General features: G+C 32.9%; 1 protein-coding gene across 4 annotated transcripts; it reads right to left on the reverse strand.

The window, feature by feature from the left end:
- Positions 1 to 1,044: 1,044 nt before the first annotated feature.
- LOC132747426 (coiled-coil domain-containing protein 186-like) lies at positions 1,045 to 15,872 on the reverse strand. 4 transcript variants are annotated; one of them, XM_060736807.1, is made up of 2 exons: positions 15,642 to 15,872; positions 1,045 to 5,256 (listed from the first exon to the last, which is right to left on the reverse strand). In XM_060736807.1, exon 2 carries the CDS (start codon positions 5,158 to 5,160, stop codon positions 1,588 to 1,590), a length of 3,573 nt encoding a protein of 1,190 aa, XP_060592790.1. In that variant the 5' UTR covers positions 5,161 to 5,256; positions 15,642 to 15,872; the 3' UTR covers positions 1,045 to 1,587. The 4 variants fall into 4 exon arrangements, with proteins under 4 accessions (XP_060592790.1, XP_060592791.1, XP_060592792.1 ...); XM_060736808.1 differs by lacking the exon at positions 15,642 to 15,872 and adding an exon at positions 12,983 to 13,194; XM_060736809.1 differs by lacking the exon at positions 15,642 to 15,872 and adding an exon at positions 7,789 to 7,837.
- Between the last annotated feature and the right edge of the window lie 5,850 nt (positions 15,873 to 21,722).

The raw sequence follows: 21,722 nt of genomic DNA on the forward strand, positions 1-21,722 counted from the left end.
AAACATTTGCTCGGCATGATCATTATATTCATTATATAGAAGGTATATATAACTAATGTTGGAGTTTTAACAATTATAAAGGGGTAAAACTCGGGGAGTAATTGCAAGCAGCTAACAGCGGTTACTTCCCTTCCCTTACACTCTCAGATGTTCTATTAGAATACTCGTATACTTAATAATTACCTTTACTTGCGTGTAAAATTTGGCCATCACTCACGTAATCTAGCAATTTAAGACAAAACTTAATTAAAAATGTGGAAGATTATTTTAGAAGAAAAAACAACAACAACAACAACAACAAAAACGTCTATCCGATGCATTTGATTTATAACTAAATTTCATAGTTTTCGAAACTCTGGATACTGAATAATACAAGTTTCTTAAATGACTTGTTTTTAATAAATGTTGACCACATAGTAGATTATTTTGTTGTAACTTGATCTCTACCAATAAAAATTCACCTATCCGATTATTTTTCGCATTTCCTCAAATTTTGAAATCGGCATGATAAAATAAAAGAATACATGCATCCGGGTGAAGAATTGGTTTAAATGTACGTGTGATGTGCATCCTCATACAAATTGTAAAAAGGAAACGTTTACATATATATTAGAATATGATGTTTGTTTTGAATATGATAAGCTTATTACTGAATTCATTCTATTTAAAATAAAGTTTTTAATTTTTTATTTTAAGGTATATATTTTGTCTGGATTAATAGATATTTATAATGCTACGATATCAGTAAAGCCTTGCAGTATCAATGCTGCCTAAAGAACAATTTCGGTAACTAAAATGTAGTTTGGACAGAAAATGTAGTTTCGACAGAAAACAGGTCTGGTCCTTCAAATGGAGAGAAAAAATAGATTAATATAATATTGGCGTGCTGAATCGACAAATGGATACAAGAAACGCAATGTTACACCATTATGATATAACGCTCAATTTTAGTAGGAATATATGTGGTCGAGAACGTAGGGTGGTCGGTAGGATGGAGTGGTGGTATTATATGCTGGAGGTATATAATCTCAGAATAAAAAGAAGTAATTTTACAGGTATTTAATCAAAGTGAGATGCATGTTAAAACATGAAAGCATAAATAACATGTACAAGCGATAAATAAATAGCCCTGAACAAAAGAATATTTACATACATGTAATACAATAGCGTATCAATGTATAATTACATTATTTTAAATATGATGCAAAATGTTATATCTGTACACAGTACAGCAGACGGTATCATCTCTAAAATACAATTAATGTAATTTAATCAGGACGAATTTAACAGTTTCAGATATTTAAGATTGTAGAAAAGAGCTTATATATATAGATATAAACGAAAGTGCTAACCACATGATACTTGAAATGAATTAAGAAAATGTTTGAGACCAGATGACCAAGGCAACTACATGAAATGAACAGTAGTTTCTTGTGGCCAAAACGTTTACGGACATAAGCACTTTTGCATTATTTTTCAAAAGAGTAATATATTTGAAATGGAGACTCCCAATAAAATTCGTTTTGAATGACATCATTTTTGAGCAACTCAAAACAATCTAAATATTCAGCTAAAATCATCTAAATTCTAATAAACCCTTTTTTGTGCAGCCCTTATTCTATCTTTATGAATTTCTCTATATCCACCGAAGCTACCGTAACCGACAGTTAGCCGAGCATCTTGTTTCAGTTCAGGTAAACTATGTTCAGAATCCGGACTTTTTATATCGGCTACCTTTCTCAAGTCTTCTAGGCTCCTGTGTGTACTAGGGTGAGATGATCTGTGATCATCTTGTTTGTGTTGCCTCGACACTTTCGCAGGGCTGGACTTGCTGAATGGTGTTCTCTTTTTACTGATGGCTGGCTGGGCTAGATGCACTTTCTTTCTCCTATGATCCTTTTCCTTTTCTTTCGTGACATATATTGCATGATTTATTGTCTGAGCGTGTATTTTGTCATTAACCCACGCCTCAACGAGTGGTTTCTCTTCTGTTCCAGTAGTCCGATACGTCGACGAATAGCTCGACATTTCTATCTGATTTCTCAGTCTTTTGTTCTCCTCAAGAAGCCGTTTATTGCTTGCTTCAATATCATTAAGTTTGTCTTTTTTCACTTCCCACTCTCGTTTTTCCTTTTCCATATCGCGCTTTTCGCGGTCCAGTTCGGCCATTCTTTTCGAATGATTTTCCATTTTCATATTCATTTCAAATACTTGTTGCTCTAAATTAGATACCTCAAATGTTTTATCCTCTAACTGCATTGATAATTGTTTTTCTTTCAACTTCGACTCATCAACCTTGTCGTGTAATTTTTTCAAATCAATTTCTAGCCGTTTTGTAGTTTCCTGGTACGATTCAACTTTATCAATTTCAGATGCAAGGCGTTCTTTTTCTTCTTTCGCTACCTGTTTCTCATTCTCTTTCTCTTGTCTCATAGTGTCCAGCTGATTTATTAGTTTGCTTATTTGACTTTCTTTATCGTTAACTATCTTCTGTAAATCTTTATTGAACAATTCAAGTTGTTCTTTGGCCTCTTTTAGCTCTTTTGATGCACTTTCAGTTTCGTTTCCGAGCCTGCTGTACATGTCTTTATTCTCTTTAAGTTCTTTTTTAAGTCTTTCATTTTCTTCTTTCAATCTTGCAATTTCCTTTTTTTGAGACTCAACCAACTTTTTCATTGGATCGAGCTCTGACTTCATTCTCTTATTTTCAGATTCAACCTGATCAAGCTTTATCTTTAGTTCGTCAACAAATTTACTTTTTGTCTCTAAAGAAGATTTGGAATCCTTTAGTTTTTCACTAAGAACACGTTTTTCTTTAGTATTAATCGCTTCAGACTCTTTCTTCTCCTTATTAAGCTTCAATACTTCACTTTTCAAGTCCTTGATTTCATTTTCAAACTTATTTTCATCTTTCATCACGCCAAGAATTTCATTTAATTCTGTCTTCTTTTGATTCAACGTTTCGGACAGTGTTTTATTTTCGTATTCTAATGTATCTACTTTTTTCTCTAAAGATTTATTTTTGGACTTTAGATCATTTAACTGCTTATTCATCTGTTTTTGTTCCTTACTTAGATCTTGAATTTTGTCAAGTTTTTGTGATTCAGTATCTGATACACTGGTTTCAAGAGACTTTTTCTCTGCCTCTAAAGCATGTAATTTCTTAGTATTTTCGTAATTTTCGGATTTAAGTTTAATATTTTCCTCATTTATGGCCTGGTTTTCACTTTGTAATTTCACTATTTGCTCTTTTAGTTCCCTCAATTCATCTGTTTTATCGTTTGATTTGGCAGATTTTTCTAATTGCTTAATTTTGTTTTCTAAATCAATTTTATTTTTCTCCAATTCGGAAATTTTATCAACTGTGTCGAAATTTCCTTTATTTCGCAGCTCGTCCTCAAGAGTATCAACACGATTTCTTAAATATTTGTTTTCTGTAGTCAAGTCGTCGATTGCTTTAAGGAAACCATTTGCTTCCTCTTCGAGCTGTTTTATACGTTTTCTATACGTGTATTCGGCATTTAGCAGAGTATTGCGCTCTGCGTACACTTGCGCATACGATTCTTTACGGTCTAAATCCATACCGACTTTGTCTGGTGACGGCCTGTGTTCTAATTTTATTGGTTCAACAGATTCATTCGATGGACTTAGACGAGCTGGTCTAGACACTTTATTGTTTCTTGTTGATCTTGAATCAAACTTGGTTGGTGAAGGAGATAAAACATACGTTTCGTTTTTATTTGAAACTCCCGAACTCTGCACTTTGTCAGGAGAATGTGTAAGTTTTTCTACTGTTTGGTTGTCAGTCGTCACAGTTACGGGCTTCCTTTCATTATGCTGTTCACTATCATGTGCACTCAAGTTATTTTCTTTTATTGGAGTACTTAAATGCAGAGTGTCACCTTTGATTTTATTTTTTGAATTTTGGCTGACGTCAACTGTTCTTTTCGGGTAGTAATTAGTGTCTTCATTTAAAATTTGTTTACTTTCATTGTAATCTGTATTAAGATCACTTGACGGTGAACTTTTTCCAGTTTGCGGTTTGGTTCTTGGACTTATCTTAACACTCTTCTTTGCTATATTATCACCGTTAAGTAAATGTGTTTCAACAGGAGGATTGTTAGTTGGAATTGCATTTATAGCCGTACTTTTTGTATCTTTCACTTTTTCTTTGGTATTATCCTGATGTTTTTGCTTTTGATTATCTGTTTTAATGGTAGGACTTTTGTTCTCAACTATCTTACTTTTATTCTCATTGTCTTTTCTAGGAGATATATTTTGCTTTTTATCATCAACGGTTTGGGTTTTTCCGGGTGGTGATTTAGTTATCACTGTTTTAGAAGTTTGTGTTTTGCTTTTAGAATTTTCGTTTGTATTATTTAGTTTTGATTCTTTATAAGGACTAACGTTTCGCCCCTTTTCAGGACTTTTACTTCTCTTGCTGTTTAAATCTTTCAATACAGCTGCTTTGGGTGGTTGTTTTTCGGGGCTTCTTGATCGATTCTCTATAGCTTTTGATTTACTTTCAACCGTAGAATCTTTTACGTTTTTAGTTGCATTAGATTGTGGTTTCTGTTTTTGATCACTGTTATTCGTTTTCTGACTATTTTCTGATTTCAAATTCCCAGTTGCAAGTTTTGTTTCATTTACTTTATTTAGAATTGCTGATTTACTATTACTATCACTCGGTTTAACACTTATATTTGTTTTTTGTTCCGCGTGTGCTTTACCGCCTTTATCGTTATTAACCACTCCATTGGGTTTACGAGGAGTCTTATTTGAGTCACTTGGGGATTTTATCCATGGATCTTTTGAACTTTTGACTTCTTTATCAGCACCATTCACTGCCTTCTTGTTAGTATTCAACAGAATATTGGCTCTTTTGTCTATTTCGTTACCTTTAACGGCAGCAGTAGTTGTCTTTATTTCCTTTACACTTGCTCCGGTCTTATTAACATTATTTACAGATTCTTTCACATTTGTGTCCTCTAATTGTTTAGTTTGGCTATTTCTATGGTCCTTTAATGCAGATTTTCTCTTCTCCAATTCCTGTGCTTCTATTATAGGAAGCTTTAATTTCCCATGTGTTAAATTTGCACGATGGGGATCGGTGTCAAATGTCGCCTGCCTATCCACATGCTTCTTCGTTGTTTTCTCCATAGTCTAATGATAGTAGGTAATATGACGTCACGTGAGGCGCCATTTCTGACGTTGGCAAAGCGAATCTAACTTAAATCCCTTTTGAATTTGGACAATCTGAAAAGAAGAAAAGATCAGTGTAAATCCGCACTTTCATACTTTAAAAATCCTTATCCTAGAACTAAGAAAATGTTAAATAACTCGCAATTTTACAGTTTGTAAATAAAATAAAAACTATATATTGTCATTAATATCATGATGAATATCTATATTCAAAGATTCCTTAAATAGATCTACTCGTGGTCAAATATATATTTAAAGGACACTATGACTTCAATATGATAGGGGGATATATACTCATAACATCATTATCTTTTCATCTTACACGCGGATTAACCGTCTGGAATTTCTTTAAATATCAATAATGACAGTATGGTGTTCAACATATTCTTCACAATACATTTTCTAAAAGTTGTAAAAATTACTCTCATTAATAAATTATACGTTCTCTAGATGTACGAGCACTGATTAGTACGTTGTATTCAGAATATATGGACAGTTTGTCGTACATGTCTAAATTAGTGTGAATGTCGTGCTCTGATTTTATGGCTGGCAACTGTTCTGTATTGTTCCAAGAACGTCAACATGTAAAACAAACTGCTCAAATATCTTAGTTTACACGAATAACTGAAATTCTGCAAGCTTGATTTTAATTCCAGAAGTTGATAATATATCTGAAAAGGTGTAAAAGGTATACAAGAAATATATATAAAAAGAGAAGTACACACGTATCTTGCAATATCTTTTTTTTCAGTTTTAGCTTTTAGCCTAAAGAGTTAAGAAGTTTTTTTGCTATTTCCTTTGTTATTTATTTTGGTCATGTCGCATTAATCCTTAATCATGACGTATTAAAATGCTGTTTACAAGATTAAACATAATACTTTGATCGCAATATTTATTCTTCATTGTCAGATTAAGGCGATGTGTACAATAAAAAATGTGTTGATAAAATTATTTCGCTAAAGTTAAAGTCAGATTGCTCGTTCGTTGAAAACAGGATTCGAATATTTCTTTAGAGCAATGACCATCGATCATTCACCATACCCGCAAACATATCATGTATATTTTATATGAAAAAAAAGCATATACAACATAGTAATAAAAATCATACCACACTGAAAATTTATAAAATTCAGTCAATAATTTCAGTAATATGTACCCTGTCCTGCAAATACCAAGTGCCTGTTGAGTAAACATATTTCTCTAATAACAGCCAATTAGGTATTGATTTGTTTTATAACATAAAATACTCTTTGTATAGAGAAATACTTATAATGATTTACTAACTATCGATCATATAGTTTTTCTTGATGATAAAACCGTTACGATAATAAATCTGCTTTTAACCTAAGTTTTGTATTAAATTAAGAGCAAATTGATTTATAACTTTAAAGTTAAGCAAATTAATGATTAAATGTCACAGAGCTCTACCTTATAACTTGCTAACAGACGATAAATTCCACTCTGTCACAGATATAATACATTTCTTATTTTGCAGACGACAAAGTGTCCCTACATTATTTCAGAAGATGACAAATAAACTTGCGTGTTTAAGCAGACGACAATATGGCCTTCATTTTTATTAGCCAAGTATTATGAATAGTCCTATCAAGTGACTTTGATTATCTTAAATTCGTAGTAACGTAAGAATTTTCAACTTGTTTGATGATCGGTTTCAATGGCTCTCTTGAAATGCAATCTCTAATATTTATCATCATATTTACTGTTGAAACCAGTTTCATAGTTTTCGGTGACGAAAAACAAGTATACAGAAAACTGTTAATCAAACAGAAGTAGAGAACTTGGACGTTTTCAAGTGCGAATAAACACTTAAAAACATCCCCTATTGTTAAAGCCGGTAAACTGAATTGAACCTGATTTATACATATACATTAATATAAACACAAAGAGTAAATCGAACTCGATATCTTACCTTTTTTACTTTATTATTAAATTAAAAACAAATTCCACTTTATTTTCCAGTTATTACTAAAATCCTCCAGTTGTCAACAACATTTGACACGATTCTCTTTAAGCGAATTAAACTTGACGCAATGCCAGAATACAGATAAAAGTGTATTTTGTTAGTATTTGCCGTCCTTAAGATAGGATCAACCAATTCCTTAAAGAAAATCGTTATTATCCCCGTATGAAATATTGTCAAACATTTATTTAATCCAGATCGGATACGTACCGACAAGTTTTAGCTATACCTCGTACAATACAGCATTTACTTTGTTGAAGAAAAACACATTCAATCATCCAATATATTGGATATTGACGATCGACAAATACAAGGTCTGTTCTTTATAAAGAAATAAAACTCCAGATGACATTGTATTGATAGGTTGTATGGAAATAGGACGAACTCGTAGCTTTAGTATTGACAAGTTATAGGCAACGGAAATTTGAAGTATTTAATACAATTAATTACGTACTTTAAACAGGAATATACAAAAAACACATCCATTATGCCAATAATAACATTGGTTTCAAATATACTCTTCAGAATATAAAAAGTGAAATTAAGCAGTTTAAAGTATAAACGTGTATACTTAAGTTTAGATAGCATTTAGTGAATTTACAAACCTGATAAATAGTCCTCGAGATCAAAATGAATGCATTAACATGAGTATGCATGTGATTGTGTATATGATTGTAGAATGATAAAGAAATGCATTGAATGAAAGAAAACTTATATATGCATTTAGATAAGCATCGTGAAGGTATACCAATGTTCATAAGATTAAGATAACGGTTATAAATAAATAAATAAATAAATAAATAAATAAATAAATAAATAAATAAATAAATAAATAAATAAATAAATAAATAAATAAATGATGTTGTTTTACCATCCCCGGTTATTAATTATAACATTTAGACATTGAGTGGCGGCATGTCCGAGTGGTTAACGCGTCGGACTAGTAATCTAAGGATTGCTGGTCATGCTGGTTCAAACTCACATGAACCCACATTCAAGCCGTTGTTTCCGTAAGCAAGAAACTTTACACTCATTGCTTAGAACTGGTTGGCTGCTCCATGAACAGTTTCGAAAGTGTTTCAATAAGCTTTAATAAATCGAGCTAAAATAAATTCGTATAAACTAATCTAATTAAAACATTTATTTGCTTATATTAGTATTTATTTTATCATCTGATCTTAGGTCGCAACTTAAGACTCTTAATCGTTCCAATTCTGTGGAGATATTTTCAAAGATAAAAAGCGTCTTCCGGGAATTGCTTCTATATAAGTGCCTGTGTATTTCCATGCCACATACTATTTTTTTTTGCACAGTTCAGCTTCTCTAAAGCTGCTCTTTATTTAGATGCTCTTTACAAGGCTATGTTATAAGTTAAAGAAGGTTAATTTCCTACACTCAGTTTGTTTATTCAATTAATTCTTTTACAGTGATCGAAAATATGCCAGGGGTAGCAACTGGAGTAATATTTTGCGTAGAAAAAGCGTTACTTTAAATGGTGATTTAGAGATAGTATTGATCAGTTACATAGCTGTAGAGTAGATCGATTACCGAGTATCCTGATTACAAATTATACTCAGATATGACGATTTAATTCAGCCACTTTCATATGTAAAAGCTGACCCTACTACTATATTTTTCGTCAACATCTGATATGGAGACATATGTTGTTTTCTTTAGGAAATGTATGTATTCTAATTTTAATGAGCATTTACAGTCGCATTTAAATCATCAGCAATCTATGCTTAATGAGAATCAATCCGCCCCTTAAGGAACAAAAGGCAGCTTTCGCTGTCGAAGAAGGCCCCGGACATGTCACCAGTCATGCCATTAAAGGGTTAATTTGGAAGCATAAAGTGGTGATAATTTACCACCATGCAAGTTCCACGGAGTATTAGGCAAAGATGTAATTTTGAGCCAAAAGAAGGTCACTGTACGGCGACCAATGAGAACCTATATGTACAGTATCCTCAGACAATATGAACAAGAGGGCCATGATGGCCCTAGATCGCTCACCTGACTTATCAAACTCATCCAAACAATTACCTAGACAAGCATTCTGACCAAGTCTCATGACAGGTGAGTCAAAAATGTGACCACTACAGTGTTTACAAGGATTATCCATATTTGAGCAGTGCGACCTATTTTTTTACCCAGGTGACACATATTCAAACTTGGCCTAGAAATCATCAAAACAAACTTTTAGACCAATTTCCAGGATACTTGGATCAAAACAGTAGCAACTAGAGTGTTAACAAGATTTTTCTATTTTTAGCTCCGGTGACCTAGTTCCACATGCGATTTCGAACTCATCCAAGCAATTACCTAGACAAGCATCCTGACCAAGTTTGATGATAATTGAGTCGAAAATGTGACCACTAGAATGTTAACAAGGTTTTTCTATTTTTAGCTCCTGTGACCTAGTTTTTCATCCGAGATGACCCATGTTCGAACTCATCCGAGCTTTCACCTAGACAAGCATCTTGACCAAGTTTGATGATGACTGATGCAAAAATGTGACCGCTAGAGTGTTAACAAGGTTTTTCTATTTTTAGCTCCGGTGACCTACTTTTTCATCCGAGATGACCCATGTTCGAACTCATCCGAGCTATCACCTAGACAAGCATCTTGACCAAGTTTGATGATGATTGATGCAAAAATGTGACCGCTAGAGTGTTAACAAGGTTTTTCTATTTTTAGCTCCGGTGACCTACTTTTTCATCCGAGATGACCCATGTTCGAACTCATCCGAGCTATCACCTAGACAAGCATCTTGACCAAGTTTGATGATGATTGATGCAAAAATGTGACCGCTAGAGTGTTAACAAGGTTTTTCTATTTTTAGCTCCGGTGACCTACTTTTTCATCCGAGATGACCCATGTTCGAACTCATCCGAGCTATCAACTAGATAAGCATCCTGACCAAGTTTGATGATGATTGAGGCAAAAATGTGACCGCTAGAGTGTTAACAACTACGGTAAATGTGAACGGACGACGGACGACGGACAATCATCGATCCTAAAAGCTCACCCTGAGCATGCTCAGGTGAGTTAAAAAGAGGTAGCGTTAAAAAAGGCTGATTTGGCTTTCAAGCCGTCACTTTCCTTGTCGTCACTGCATACCTTGCAGGCTTCATAACATCTGACCCCTTTCAAAAATACATTTTGTTCAGTTCTGCCCATATTTTTTTTGGATTAGAGCACATCTTTTCTTTTACTTACCATACGCCGCTGTTCATGGAATGGCACAAAAGTGTCATATTGAAGGTTCCATGATGACCGCCGTATGGACACATCGTCGGATGTTTCTAAATTCAAATTTTTACCATTCTGTGTTCAGCTTAAGCCGATGTTAGTGTGTGTATGTGTGTGTTGGGGGGGGGGGGGGGGGGGCGTTGGCTGTAACTAGGGGACCTATATACAACAACAGCGCTCATTCGGATCTGAAGCAGTCAACGTGGTGGTGATGAATCAGCCAAGCTCAAAATATTCTGTCGCTGCCCTTGTCTGTGCCTTCTCTACGACGTGCACGTACCAAGGGGAAGAGAGAGACAAACGATTGCTACGTTATTAAAGATATTTTCCTACTACTAATGAAACGGAAATATTTTCTTTTACGTTGTAAATATGAAACGATAACGGTCACAAGAAATAAATCACATTTAGTTACTTTCTGATTTAATTTACGATCATCTTTTCGTCCCTTTGATCTTATATATTTAGAATACAATGTTCAACGATCTATCACAAATTAATTCGCAAGTTATCGTTGTCAGCTAATGAATCTTATTGATTTTAGATCGATAGGTCAAAGGTTACGATAGTGATACTTTGTGTCTAATTTAAGAAATGGGCTTATCATAATACATGCTTTTCAGTAGATAGTGATTTACATTTTGATAATTTCACAGTAGTATTAGATCTATAAAATATAATTTTCACTGTAGCCGGACTAGGCCTTTATATCTGATCGGAGAAGAAATTAATTTGTCTTTAGTAAAGACATTCTGTCAGTCGTTAGTAAAATGTGCTTGATAAAGAGAAGCACATGAATATATGCCTATATGATTTTTAAAATGTTACGAAATGGCGTTATAATTTACAGAATTCATTTAAAAAAGATCAATGTGAGACCATGATTTGATAACGTCAAACAAGTGATTTAAAACTTCTAAACAGTATGTCTCTTGTGTACGTTAGATCCACGTGAACACTTGGTCTTATATTTTGATTCGTTAATACGCCACTCGTTAAAATATTACATACATATTGTGTTCAATTATGACATATATTTCGATCTCACATGCAAACTGATAATAAAAATATTCTTTATTTATTACTTACGCCACGTCGCATTTAATCTTGATATCTTTAATAGATGCGGTTCTAGAATAACAGCTATAATTACTTTAAACTATTTTAGAAAGTTACTGACATTTTGGCAGAGAAATCGTTCCGTTTCAGCACTTAAATACAAACATAATATAGTAAACTTTAACTGGGAATTTGTCTTACCAGAATATATCAAACCTATTTCTTCTCACGGAACATTAATGTCAATATTAAACAATAAAAAACATGCGTTTTCGGCCACATTAAATATCAGGATAATGTGGTATAATTTACCAAGTCAAGTCAAGTCAAGTCATATAATTTACCATATGAAATATCGATAGTTATCGTCTAGCAAACCACAGTTTTATCATTATTATCATATTATCTCTGTTTCCAAAGTTATGATAATAATTGACAAATTATATTAATTGAATTAAAACCTTATACTTGAGGTTTTATCACGCATTGATGTATACAATTTGATAATCTCCTGTATGTTTTTACATTTATGTATTTTAATAGTTTGAATATGTTAAATTTATATTGTTCCTTGTTGAGGGCCTCATGGAAGATTGATATGTTTATTCAAATGAGTTCTCTCGTTAAATAAAGTCTTTATTATTATTATTATTATTATTATTAATTGACACGTGGAAATATTTACTGGTTTTCTTCCAAGTATCGTATTTCATATTACCCTAATCTTTCTCAGTTTCATTCAATGTAATTCTTCAAATGTCTGTTTATATATGTATTTCTAAATATAGAATGTACAGCAAAATGTATACATGTATTAAACAATCCCAGTCATATTATATACATTTAAATTTATAGCTTACAAAACTAATCCGCTTAGCACTTTAAAGATAATCCATACTTGACAAAACAATGTATAAATGAGCCGCGTCACGACAAAACCAACAAAATGCGTTTGCGACCAGCCAGGATCCATGCTGTTCGCTTACCAACTATATTACAAGTAGAGAAACTGATAGCGAACAGCATGGATCCTGATCAGACTGCGCGGATGCTGGTCGCAAACCCATTATGTTGGTTTTGTCGTGACGCGGCTCAAATATCTATTAAGCATGATTTAAAAAATCAATAAGATTTTGTCTGTCTAAATAGAAAATACATTTCATTTTCTATTCTGAATTTTTAACAGGTTTTATGACAATAGCTGTTCGCTATGTACAGTTTATATTTAGTTTGGTTTTTAAAAAGATAAAGAATAGCAACACTTGCCTATTTTCCACCTAATTAACTTGGTATATTCTCCACAAAACAAATATACTTTCAACTTACTTATTTATGATTAATAAACAGTTACACAGAATTTGTACCTATTTTAGCATAAGCCTACAGTATGTATTAAAAATTCTTTTCCTTCTATTACCCTACGTTGTACAGATAAATAATTTTACCACTGGATTTTTTTTGTTGCCTATTATTAATAAAAAAACTTACCATTGTTACATTTAGTTATTCCAATCTAAAGATATATGTATAAAAAACTGAAGCTTCAACTTTGACGTGAATTCAATTTTAACGGATCAGGAAATTAACGGTTACTCCGTCACGTTTGTCTACTTGAAATATTGACAAAAGTCGATGAAACATTGTATACATAATGTATACATTAACAAGCCATGTATTAATTTAAAAATAAAACAAACAAAATTCCGTAACACCGCACACAAGACAAATCGATAGTTCGTAATAAAACAATGTAGTTCAACAGTCGCATGATTTTATTGTCATACATATACAAGTTTTCATCGATTTTTTATTAGTTTTAAGCTCAGAGCCAAGTGTTTTGCGGGCAGCAAAAAGTTCAATCATGGATTAGGGTCGCCCAGTGACAGTCGTTGTATGTAAAACAATGAAGCATTGATCATTATCACTGAATCACAGTGATATAGCAATTAACGTGCTCAACCTATGCAATACTTTTCGCGTTTTATCAGCAATTTATTCTTCGTTTCACGACATTTATGTGAGTGGAATTGCGAAAATCACGCTGATAAATTACTTTGTGAAACGTGCAAATTACTAGATCTGCTGAGTTCAAATTATTTTATTATTCTTATCGATTCTGTCGTACTGAAAACTGATCTTACTAGTGTAAAACTGTTTTCTTTGATCATACCGCGTATATATTTTCAGATTTTTGTGCTCTTATGTCGTTGTAATTAATGAATAAATCTCTCACTTTAATCACACTTTGACAGCCCGTTTATTACAGGCTATATTCGAATACGAATTTTATTCAGCATTAAAAATAATACATATGCTTATAACCATAATGAGATTGAATAATGAATATAAAATTTCATTCACCTTAAAATAGAAAAAAAACTAGATGCTGTATTTAGAATATTGATCATAGCTCATATCTAACAATTGACCTTATATCTAAATAATTTAAAGAAAAAGGTACAAAAATGGAAGATATCACGTGGTTTAACATAAAAAGGCTTATAGATGAACTCAAGCTCTTGTAAGATATGTTGATAATTTCACTCTGTGAAAATAAAGGTCAGGGGAATATTAAAGTTACAGAACAGAACAGAACATATCTTTATTCAGACTTGTACATAGTACATCATCTTCAACACATATATATTTATAACAACTAAATATTCTGCACATGATTAAAGCGTTACAAATCAATACAATTTTTGTGTTCATATAAACTGATCTACAAATAACAGGAGAGTGACAGTATATTACAATACAACTTATCATAGTTAATAAACATGGTGTAACGAACTCCATAAAGTACAATTTGCATGTGACATTATTGTACTACCATATCTATATTATTTCTATGTTTAAAAGCTTCTTTTAGGTACATTGCTAAATTACATAGTTCTTTTTTGTCATTGCTGTTTAACAATTCATAAAATTTGAATACAGATGGTCTTTTATATATATTATCATTGACATACTTCACTCTAAGATTTCGATAACAATGACATATACATACAAAGTGGTAAATATCTTCTATGTCATGTAAGTTACAGTTTAAACAAATTCGTTCATGTCTAGGTATTCTGTTTTCCCCGAATCTTCCGGTATGAATGCGAAGAGAGTGAGCAGAAATACGTAACCTGGTAATGAAAAATCTTAACTTAAATTAAAGGGTACTATGTCTAAATATTGTTTATATGTAAAGGATCTTTTAAAATTTGTGTATTCATCCAAGATACCATTTCTGCTAACTGCTCCAAACCATTCTTGTTTAAAACAATCAATCATTCTAGTTTTAAATGCAACTTGGAAATGTTTTAAAGATAAACAATCATAACTATTTACAAATATATCAGAAAATCCATAATCGTCTAGAATCTTTTTTTACTCGACTTATCCAATTCGTATGACCTTCTAAACTATCTTGCACTGCTAAATTATACAATTTGTTAAGAATGATATTTTCAGAATTAACAATTTTACACCAAAATTTAATAATCTTACAATAACGTAAAATATACAAAGGATATCGCTCAAGGTCACCATATACAGCATTATTGCTCAAATTAATAGGTACTTTAAGTATACGTTTACAAAACTTTAAATGTAACCGTTCGATTGCCTTAGACTTGCTAAAACCACATACTTCACTGCCATACAATAATAATAAGTTACAATACTTCATCTTACTTAAGTGTACATGACATCAATCCAAACCAAAGGATTTGTATGCTACAGTTGTGTACATGTATAACCATTGAATTAAATTGATTTAAGAATTTTTAATTTCAAGGCAATTTTCTCATCTTAACTTTAATATATAGTTGGAATTTTACAATATCTACGGGTTTCAATAGTTTCAAATGGACGAACCTCTTTGAAAAATTCTATTAAACACTTTAGACCTATTGTTCAGTCACAACCTTTTCCTTTTTAAGTCACTGTTAAAACAAATTAGTTTTAACCTGGCGAGGCGAATTACAAAAGAAACCCTTACCAAGGTACAGGTTTTATAATTAAAAAAAAATCCTGACTTTTTTTAATCCGTTGGATTATCGTGTTGAACATGTTTCTTATACCGTTTATGATAAATTCTGAATGATTTTTTCCTCCTTCGATTATTTTTTTTTATGAAATCGTAGAAATAACTTACTTGTTCCATAATGAATGATTTTGTATCCATTTATACAGGAATTTGATGAAATCTTTGCCGCTATCACATGCTTAGTAAGACTTTTATTTTATTAACACTTAACAAGTTTTATGATTGAAACTGTGGTGAGAAATATCCGGGTTACACTGCTGTGTATGTAAAATTGAATACAATGTCATTATCTGTATATATAATGTAATGTTAAATAGGAATTTTATAACATATCTATCTGCAAATAAGTAAATCAGATACTAATGAATAGAGCATTTTCGATAAAGTACAGGGAATAGATATATATTGATTTCTATTGAGGACATATTCGCTTCTATGTTCAGGTTACATTTCAACAATTGTACAAAATTCTTCATACTTGACTTAACCCAATGTTCGTTAAACGTACCACATAAAACTAAACTTTTTATGGTTCAATCAGAGATCAAAAAAGTACTATAGAACGATCAATATTATTATTATTAAGTCCACCGTCATGGAACTGTGTTGTATTTGTTTTAATAGATTACTACCATGGTTAAATATATAAACGCGACTTGTTTAAGTAAATTTAACGTCGCTAACTTGACGTCACGAGAATAATTTCCATATCGATCCGTCCACGTCTTCTCTAATTTAAATCGCAGAAAAATGTAAAACATCTTCAACCAAGCCCTGTCCGCACGCTCCACTTTTCTCAGTACTAGATTATTTGAAAAAGGAAACATAAAACTATTGAGAAATATACCTTTGAAAAAAACAAACAAAAAAAACAACAACAAAACAAACAAACAAAACAAAACTAAAAAAACAACGGGGCATTAATTTGCAAAAATAAATAAATTTCAGGATTACCAGTCCATGTGAAATGGAGACACATTTTGATAGTGTTAACCAGGGATAAAAATCTAAGTTGAAAAAAGGCAAAACTTTATATGAAATAATATTAGGATTATCTACTCTTTTGGAATTACATCTTTTAAAGGATTAAAATAATTGTCATATGACTAGTTTTTTTTGTGCCAGATATTTCATTTTACAATGACTATAACTAGAGTAATGATGCCAACTGAATACCAGTACGAATATTTTATGCATGACGAATGTAAAATGTAAAATAGGCTAACATAGGCATTGATATATAACATAAACAACCTTAGATATGAACCATTGCCCATTAGTTTTGTCAGAACATTTATTGTGTTATGATAAATTCATTGTGAGCATAAATTCATTAAGAGCAAATTTCCTTTAGGATTGATTATAAATAATTATTTATGTGATATATATGCAAAAATCGTTTATGCCCATTGGGCAAATTAAGTTCTCCGGCACATTCAATAAACACCTTGTTCTTTTAAACTGAACGGCGAGGATATCTTCTAAATATACATATAATCATCATTCAATGGAATTTGTTTAAAAAGTGTACCAATAGAAGTTTTATAGCCGCGTCACGACAAAAGCAACATAGTGCGTTTGCGACCAGCATGGATCCAGACCAGCCTGCGCATCCGCGCAGTCTGATCAGGATCCATGCTATTCGCTATCATTTTCTCTCCTTGTAAAAGAGTTGGTAAGCGAACAGCATGGATCCTGATCAGACTGCGCGGATGCGCAGGCTGGTCTGGATCCTTGCTGGTCGCAAACCCATTATGTTGGTTTTGTCATGACACGACTCATATTAGTTTTATTTTTTATGTTCTTGTATTGTAGAAAGATGAAAGTGATGTATGGGATGTTAATGGGAAAGCTAAATTAGTATACACGGCATAATAGTGGAGACAAATACATCTGCATTTCAAGAGGATTATGCGAGTGACATGCCAATATTAATACGAAAATGTTTTGAACTCTTGACAACATTCAATTTTATATCGCTATTTGTGTTTTACTAAATTTGTTGTAAAATATATTCGATTGTTATTTCTATATCCAATGTGCCCACAGAAAGCCATTAAAACGGTTGTCGTTACTAGTAATCAAGGTATCTCTATCCACGTGGGTTCAAACTCCGACAGAGGAAAAATGTTGTTTCCTTCAGTAAAAACCCAGTAATGTTTTGTACTAGAAATGGATTCGAGAGTTTGTTTGTAAGATTATAACTTTCTTACACTGACTCGAACTAAAATAAATTCTGTATAAATTAAAACGCACCGTTGCAATAAATCATATTGTAGCAATCAAATTGACTATCTCATTAAAACGTTTTATTTTTTTATCTTTTTTTAAGGGATGCCAGACGCAACTTGTAAAAGAATGGCCACCTAAACTTTGTTGACCATTATTTTAAAATGTCTCGTCGTTTCTAGAGAATTCCAATTAGTGGTGAGGAACAAATGCGGCTACAAGAATCCCTATCAATTTCAGTGGTCAAAACTTAATAAAAATTTGCAAAACAATGATATAAGCTTGTTGCCGACAAGTTGCCTACACAACGGCTGTATCTTCAAATAACAAGGCAGTCTGAAGGACAGCTTAATCTACTCCCGCAGTGAATATGAATGTGAACTTCTAGACCTTTTACCAGGCACGACCTTGATGTTATGCCATGCATATCATAAGCACATAGTCTCATGATAGTAATTATTTGTGTCATATTATTTAAAATCTTTAATAAAGTAAAAGAAAGTTATGTAGAGCATACAACCTTGACCTTGGGGTAGCAACATGGATGTTGAGCTCTGCAGATTGTGTCATGGCGGTGACCATTTGTGCAAAGTAATTTTAAAACCTTTGAATTGTCAATAAGTTATAGAGCGGACATGAAAAATAGATGTTTTTACATTGGACATTTGAGTAAGACCCTGAACTTCAGGGTTGTGACTTGATTATTGTGCTCTGACAATGATGTCATATTAGTGATCAATTCTGCCAAGTTATCTTAAAAACATTGCAGCGGTTTAAATGTTATGTACAGACTCGGACTGTATACCTTTTAACACTTGACCTTTTAATGTGACCTTGACCTTAGGGATAGCAACCCAATTATTGCGCTCTGCACATTGTCTTATAATGGTGATCACTTGTGCCAACCTATTAAAAAACAACAGAGGTTTAAAAGTTATGGAGGGGACACGAAATGTAGGCTTTTTATACATTTGACCTTTAAGTGTGACCTTGACCTTGGGGTGGCAACCCAATTATTGCGCTCTGCACATGTTCTTATAATGGTGATCACTTGTGCCAAATTATTGTTAAAAAGTTATGGAGCGGACACGAAATGTAGACTTTTTTACATTATTCCTTAAAGTGTGACCTTGACCTTTTGGGTAGCAAGCCAATTATTGCGCTTTGCAAGTCGTCTTATAATGGTGATCAGTTGTAACAAGTTCAAAAATTTTCCAGCGGTTAAAAAGTTATGGAGCGGTCACGAAATGTAGACTTTTAACATGAAATGAAGACTTTTTAATATTTGACTTTAAAGTGTGGCCATGACCTTGGGGGTAGCAACCCAATTATTGCGCTCTGCACATTGTTTCATTATGGTGATCACTTGTGCCAAGTTATTTTTAAAAAAAATCTCAGCAGTTAAAAAGTTATGGAGCGGACACGAAATGTACGTAGACTTTTTATCATGAAATAAAGAAATTTTAACATTTGACCTTTAAGTGTGACCTTGACCTTGGGGCTAGCAACCCAATTTCTGTGCTCTGCACATCGTCTCATTATGGTGATTACTTGTGCCAAGTTATTTCAAAAAGATTTCAGCGGTTTAAAAATTATGGAGCGGACACGAAAGTGTTACGGACGGACAGACGGACAGACAGAATGACAGACGAGCGGACTGACAGACGGAGGCCATTCCTATAATCCCCTTTCCGCTAAGCCCAATAGGCCCCAAAAGGAACAGTCTTACTATTAAACTTTACAATCCCTTCACAAAAGTTTCATTTATATCATCTAAAAGCTTATAAGCCCAGTTAACAAAGAACGGTTGTAATGAAAATAAATGATTTATTTGAAAATATGCTAGAATTGATTCACTGATCTTTGAAACGAAACAATGTGTCAGACTTTAGAACTTTTGGTACAAATCTGGTATGTAAAAGTGAAAATATAAGTCAGCTTTTCTTAATTACGCCCATGGTACCCTAGTTTGTTAAAAGACCTAATCAGTGTACTATTAAAACTTATACAAAGATGATACGAGGGGCATAGTTTAATTAGTGGCAACTGCAGCGCATTTTTATAAACAAGTCATACCTTGGAGTAATTTGATTCTGTGCACCAAGGGCATTTGGTTATGTAGTGATTAACCTTAATAATTAGAACACCATGGAACACGGTCACGGCAAAATGTTCCAGTAACAATATCCCTCTCAGGCACAGCGACACGGGCCACTATTCCATCAATGTCAAAAATAGAGCGTACATAGCTCTTTTAACGCTCCTGTTACGTCGAGCAACCACTGGGCGGTATCTGCTTTCACCTACCCACATTTTGTTAATGAGTTTATTGTCGTGCTAAAAAATAAGGACATCTTTCATCCCCTCTGACAATTTCTCTCAGGCATCTAGGGTCTCGATCTTTGAACCTAGTCAATAAGGTCAATGCTTTTTCAATCCGCTCCCTTTTCTGGTCAGAATTAGCAAATGCGGGATTCAACAGGCTCACACTTTCATTAACTTTAACTTTTCTTTCAAGGTGGAAAAACATATGACGCATCAAGTATGTCACTTATCTCCTCTACGGTATATTTTGCATCTTCATCAACTACGGCTTTGAGAGTGCTATCTTTTTCAGAGGTAGCGGAAATTTGCTACACAGGGATGGGGATCATCCTTAACATTAGTTCTACCTTCCTTCAATATTGACACCTGGCAATTGTACTATATGACATAAGCTAAATCTAGATCCGTTTTTATTTCTGACGCGTACGTATTTACCCAATAACTCACAAATTTTGCAATAAGCTCTTTGCTCCTCCAACTCAGCCATGTTTACAACAAGTAAACAACATGTATTTAAACGACCTTCTAAAATTTTATTGCACGTGCAAATCGTGCGAAAATAGACTGTTGGCTAGAAAAATCAATAATCATTTCAACGGTATATTATACATGTACTTTCACGTGCAAATCATGGTTTGATTTAGTTAAAATATGCCCTCGTTTCTACCAAATTTGTTGGGTTAATGGACGAGTGGTTCAGATTTTGTGAAGCTGATTGTAGCCACCTTTCTTCTAAAGAAGCACAATGCCAATTTCTTCAACTAATTTATTCCTAATATATCTAAGGTTCATTATAGGAATACTAGTGCCTGAATATGTCAAAGTAGCTTACACGAAAACAAGACAGCATTTTAATGTAGTTCCAATCATTCTGATTTGTTTGGTTTTTGCCCTTTTTATTGGAGAGGTCATCAGACCTATCCATAGTGTTCAGACTGATTGCTGGCGGCATCCATTTTTGCGTATCTGATTGTAGTAAATGAATGTCATTTACAGCTTAAAACCATTAGGAGCAGTCTACAAAATTGGTTTTGCGCATGCTCCGTTTCAAAATACGACTTAACTTAAACGAAAAATTGACCTTTTCGAAAACCTAGCTAAACACCGTTTTCCGGTACGTTACGGAACATCGAAGTGAACGAATCGATCGGTACAAAGAAAAATCGGAAAATATTATTTACGTTGTGGATGTTTCATTCCGTTTTAATCTTTTAAATTGTATAAATCGATTACAGTATTGTTTTCTTAATAGCGTTTTACTATTTCTTGTTCCGATAAATAGTAACAGTAACGATAAAATATAAAATAGTAACAGTGAACATTATAGCTACATTAACACCATGCACTATTATACGACCGAGTGAACCGTGTACCGCGTGTACAAAGTTCTTTTGAACTGGTATGACTAAGTAACGCAACGGGGATTTTTTTGCGCAAGTGGCACAAATTTGACACACGTTTAATTTTCTTAAAATATTGTGGTTGGATGCATGCAGCTTTATATTCTGTTTATTCCAATCAAATGATATAAACCATTTTTATGTAAATCCTGGACTTAAAATTATCTGATTAACATACTTTATGCCCGTTTTGGAAAACGTAGAGGAAATGTTTCATATACTTATCAAAACATAA

The sequence above is a fragment of the Ruditapes philippinarum genome, unplaced genomic scaffold (genome assembly GCF_026571515.1).
Source record: "Ruditapes philippinarum isolate M1 unplaced genomic scaffold, ASM2657151v2 ctg514_1_1_1_1, whole genome shotgun sequence".
In the NCBI taxonomy this organism is placed as follows: domain Eukaryota; kingdom Metazoa; phylum Mollusca; class Bivalvia; order Venerida; family Veneridae; genus Ruditapes; species Ruditapes philippinarum.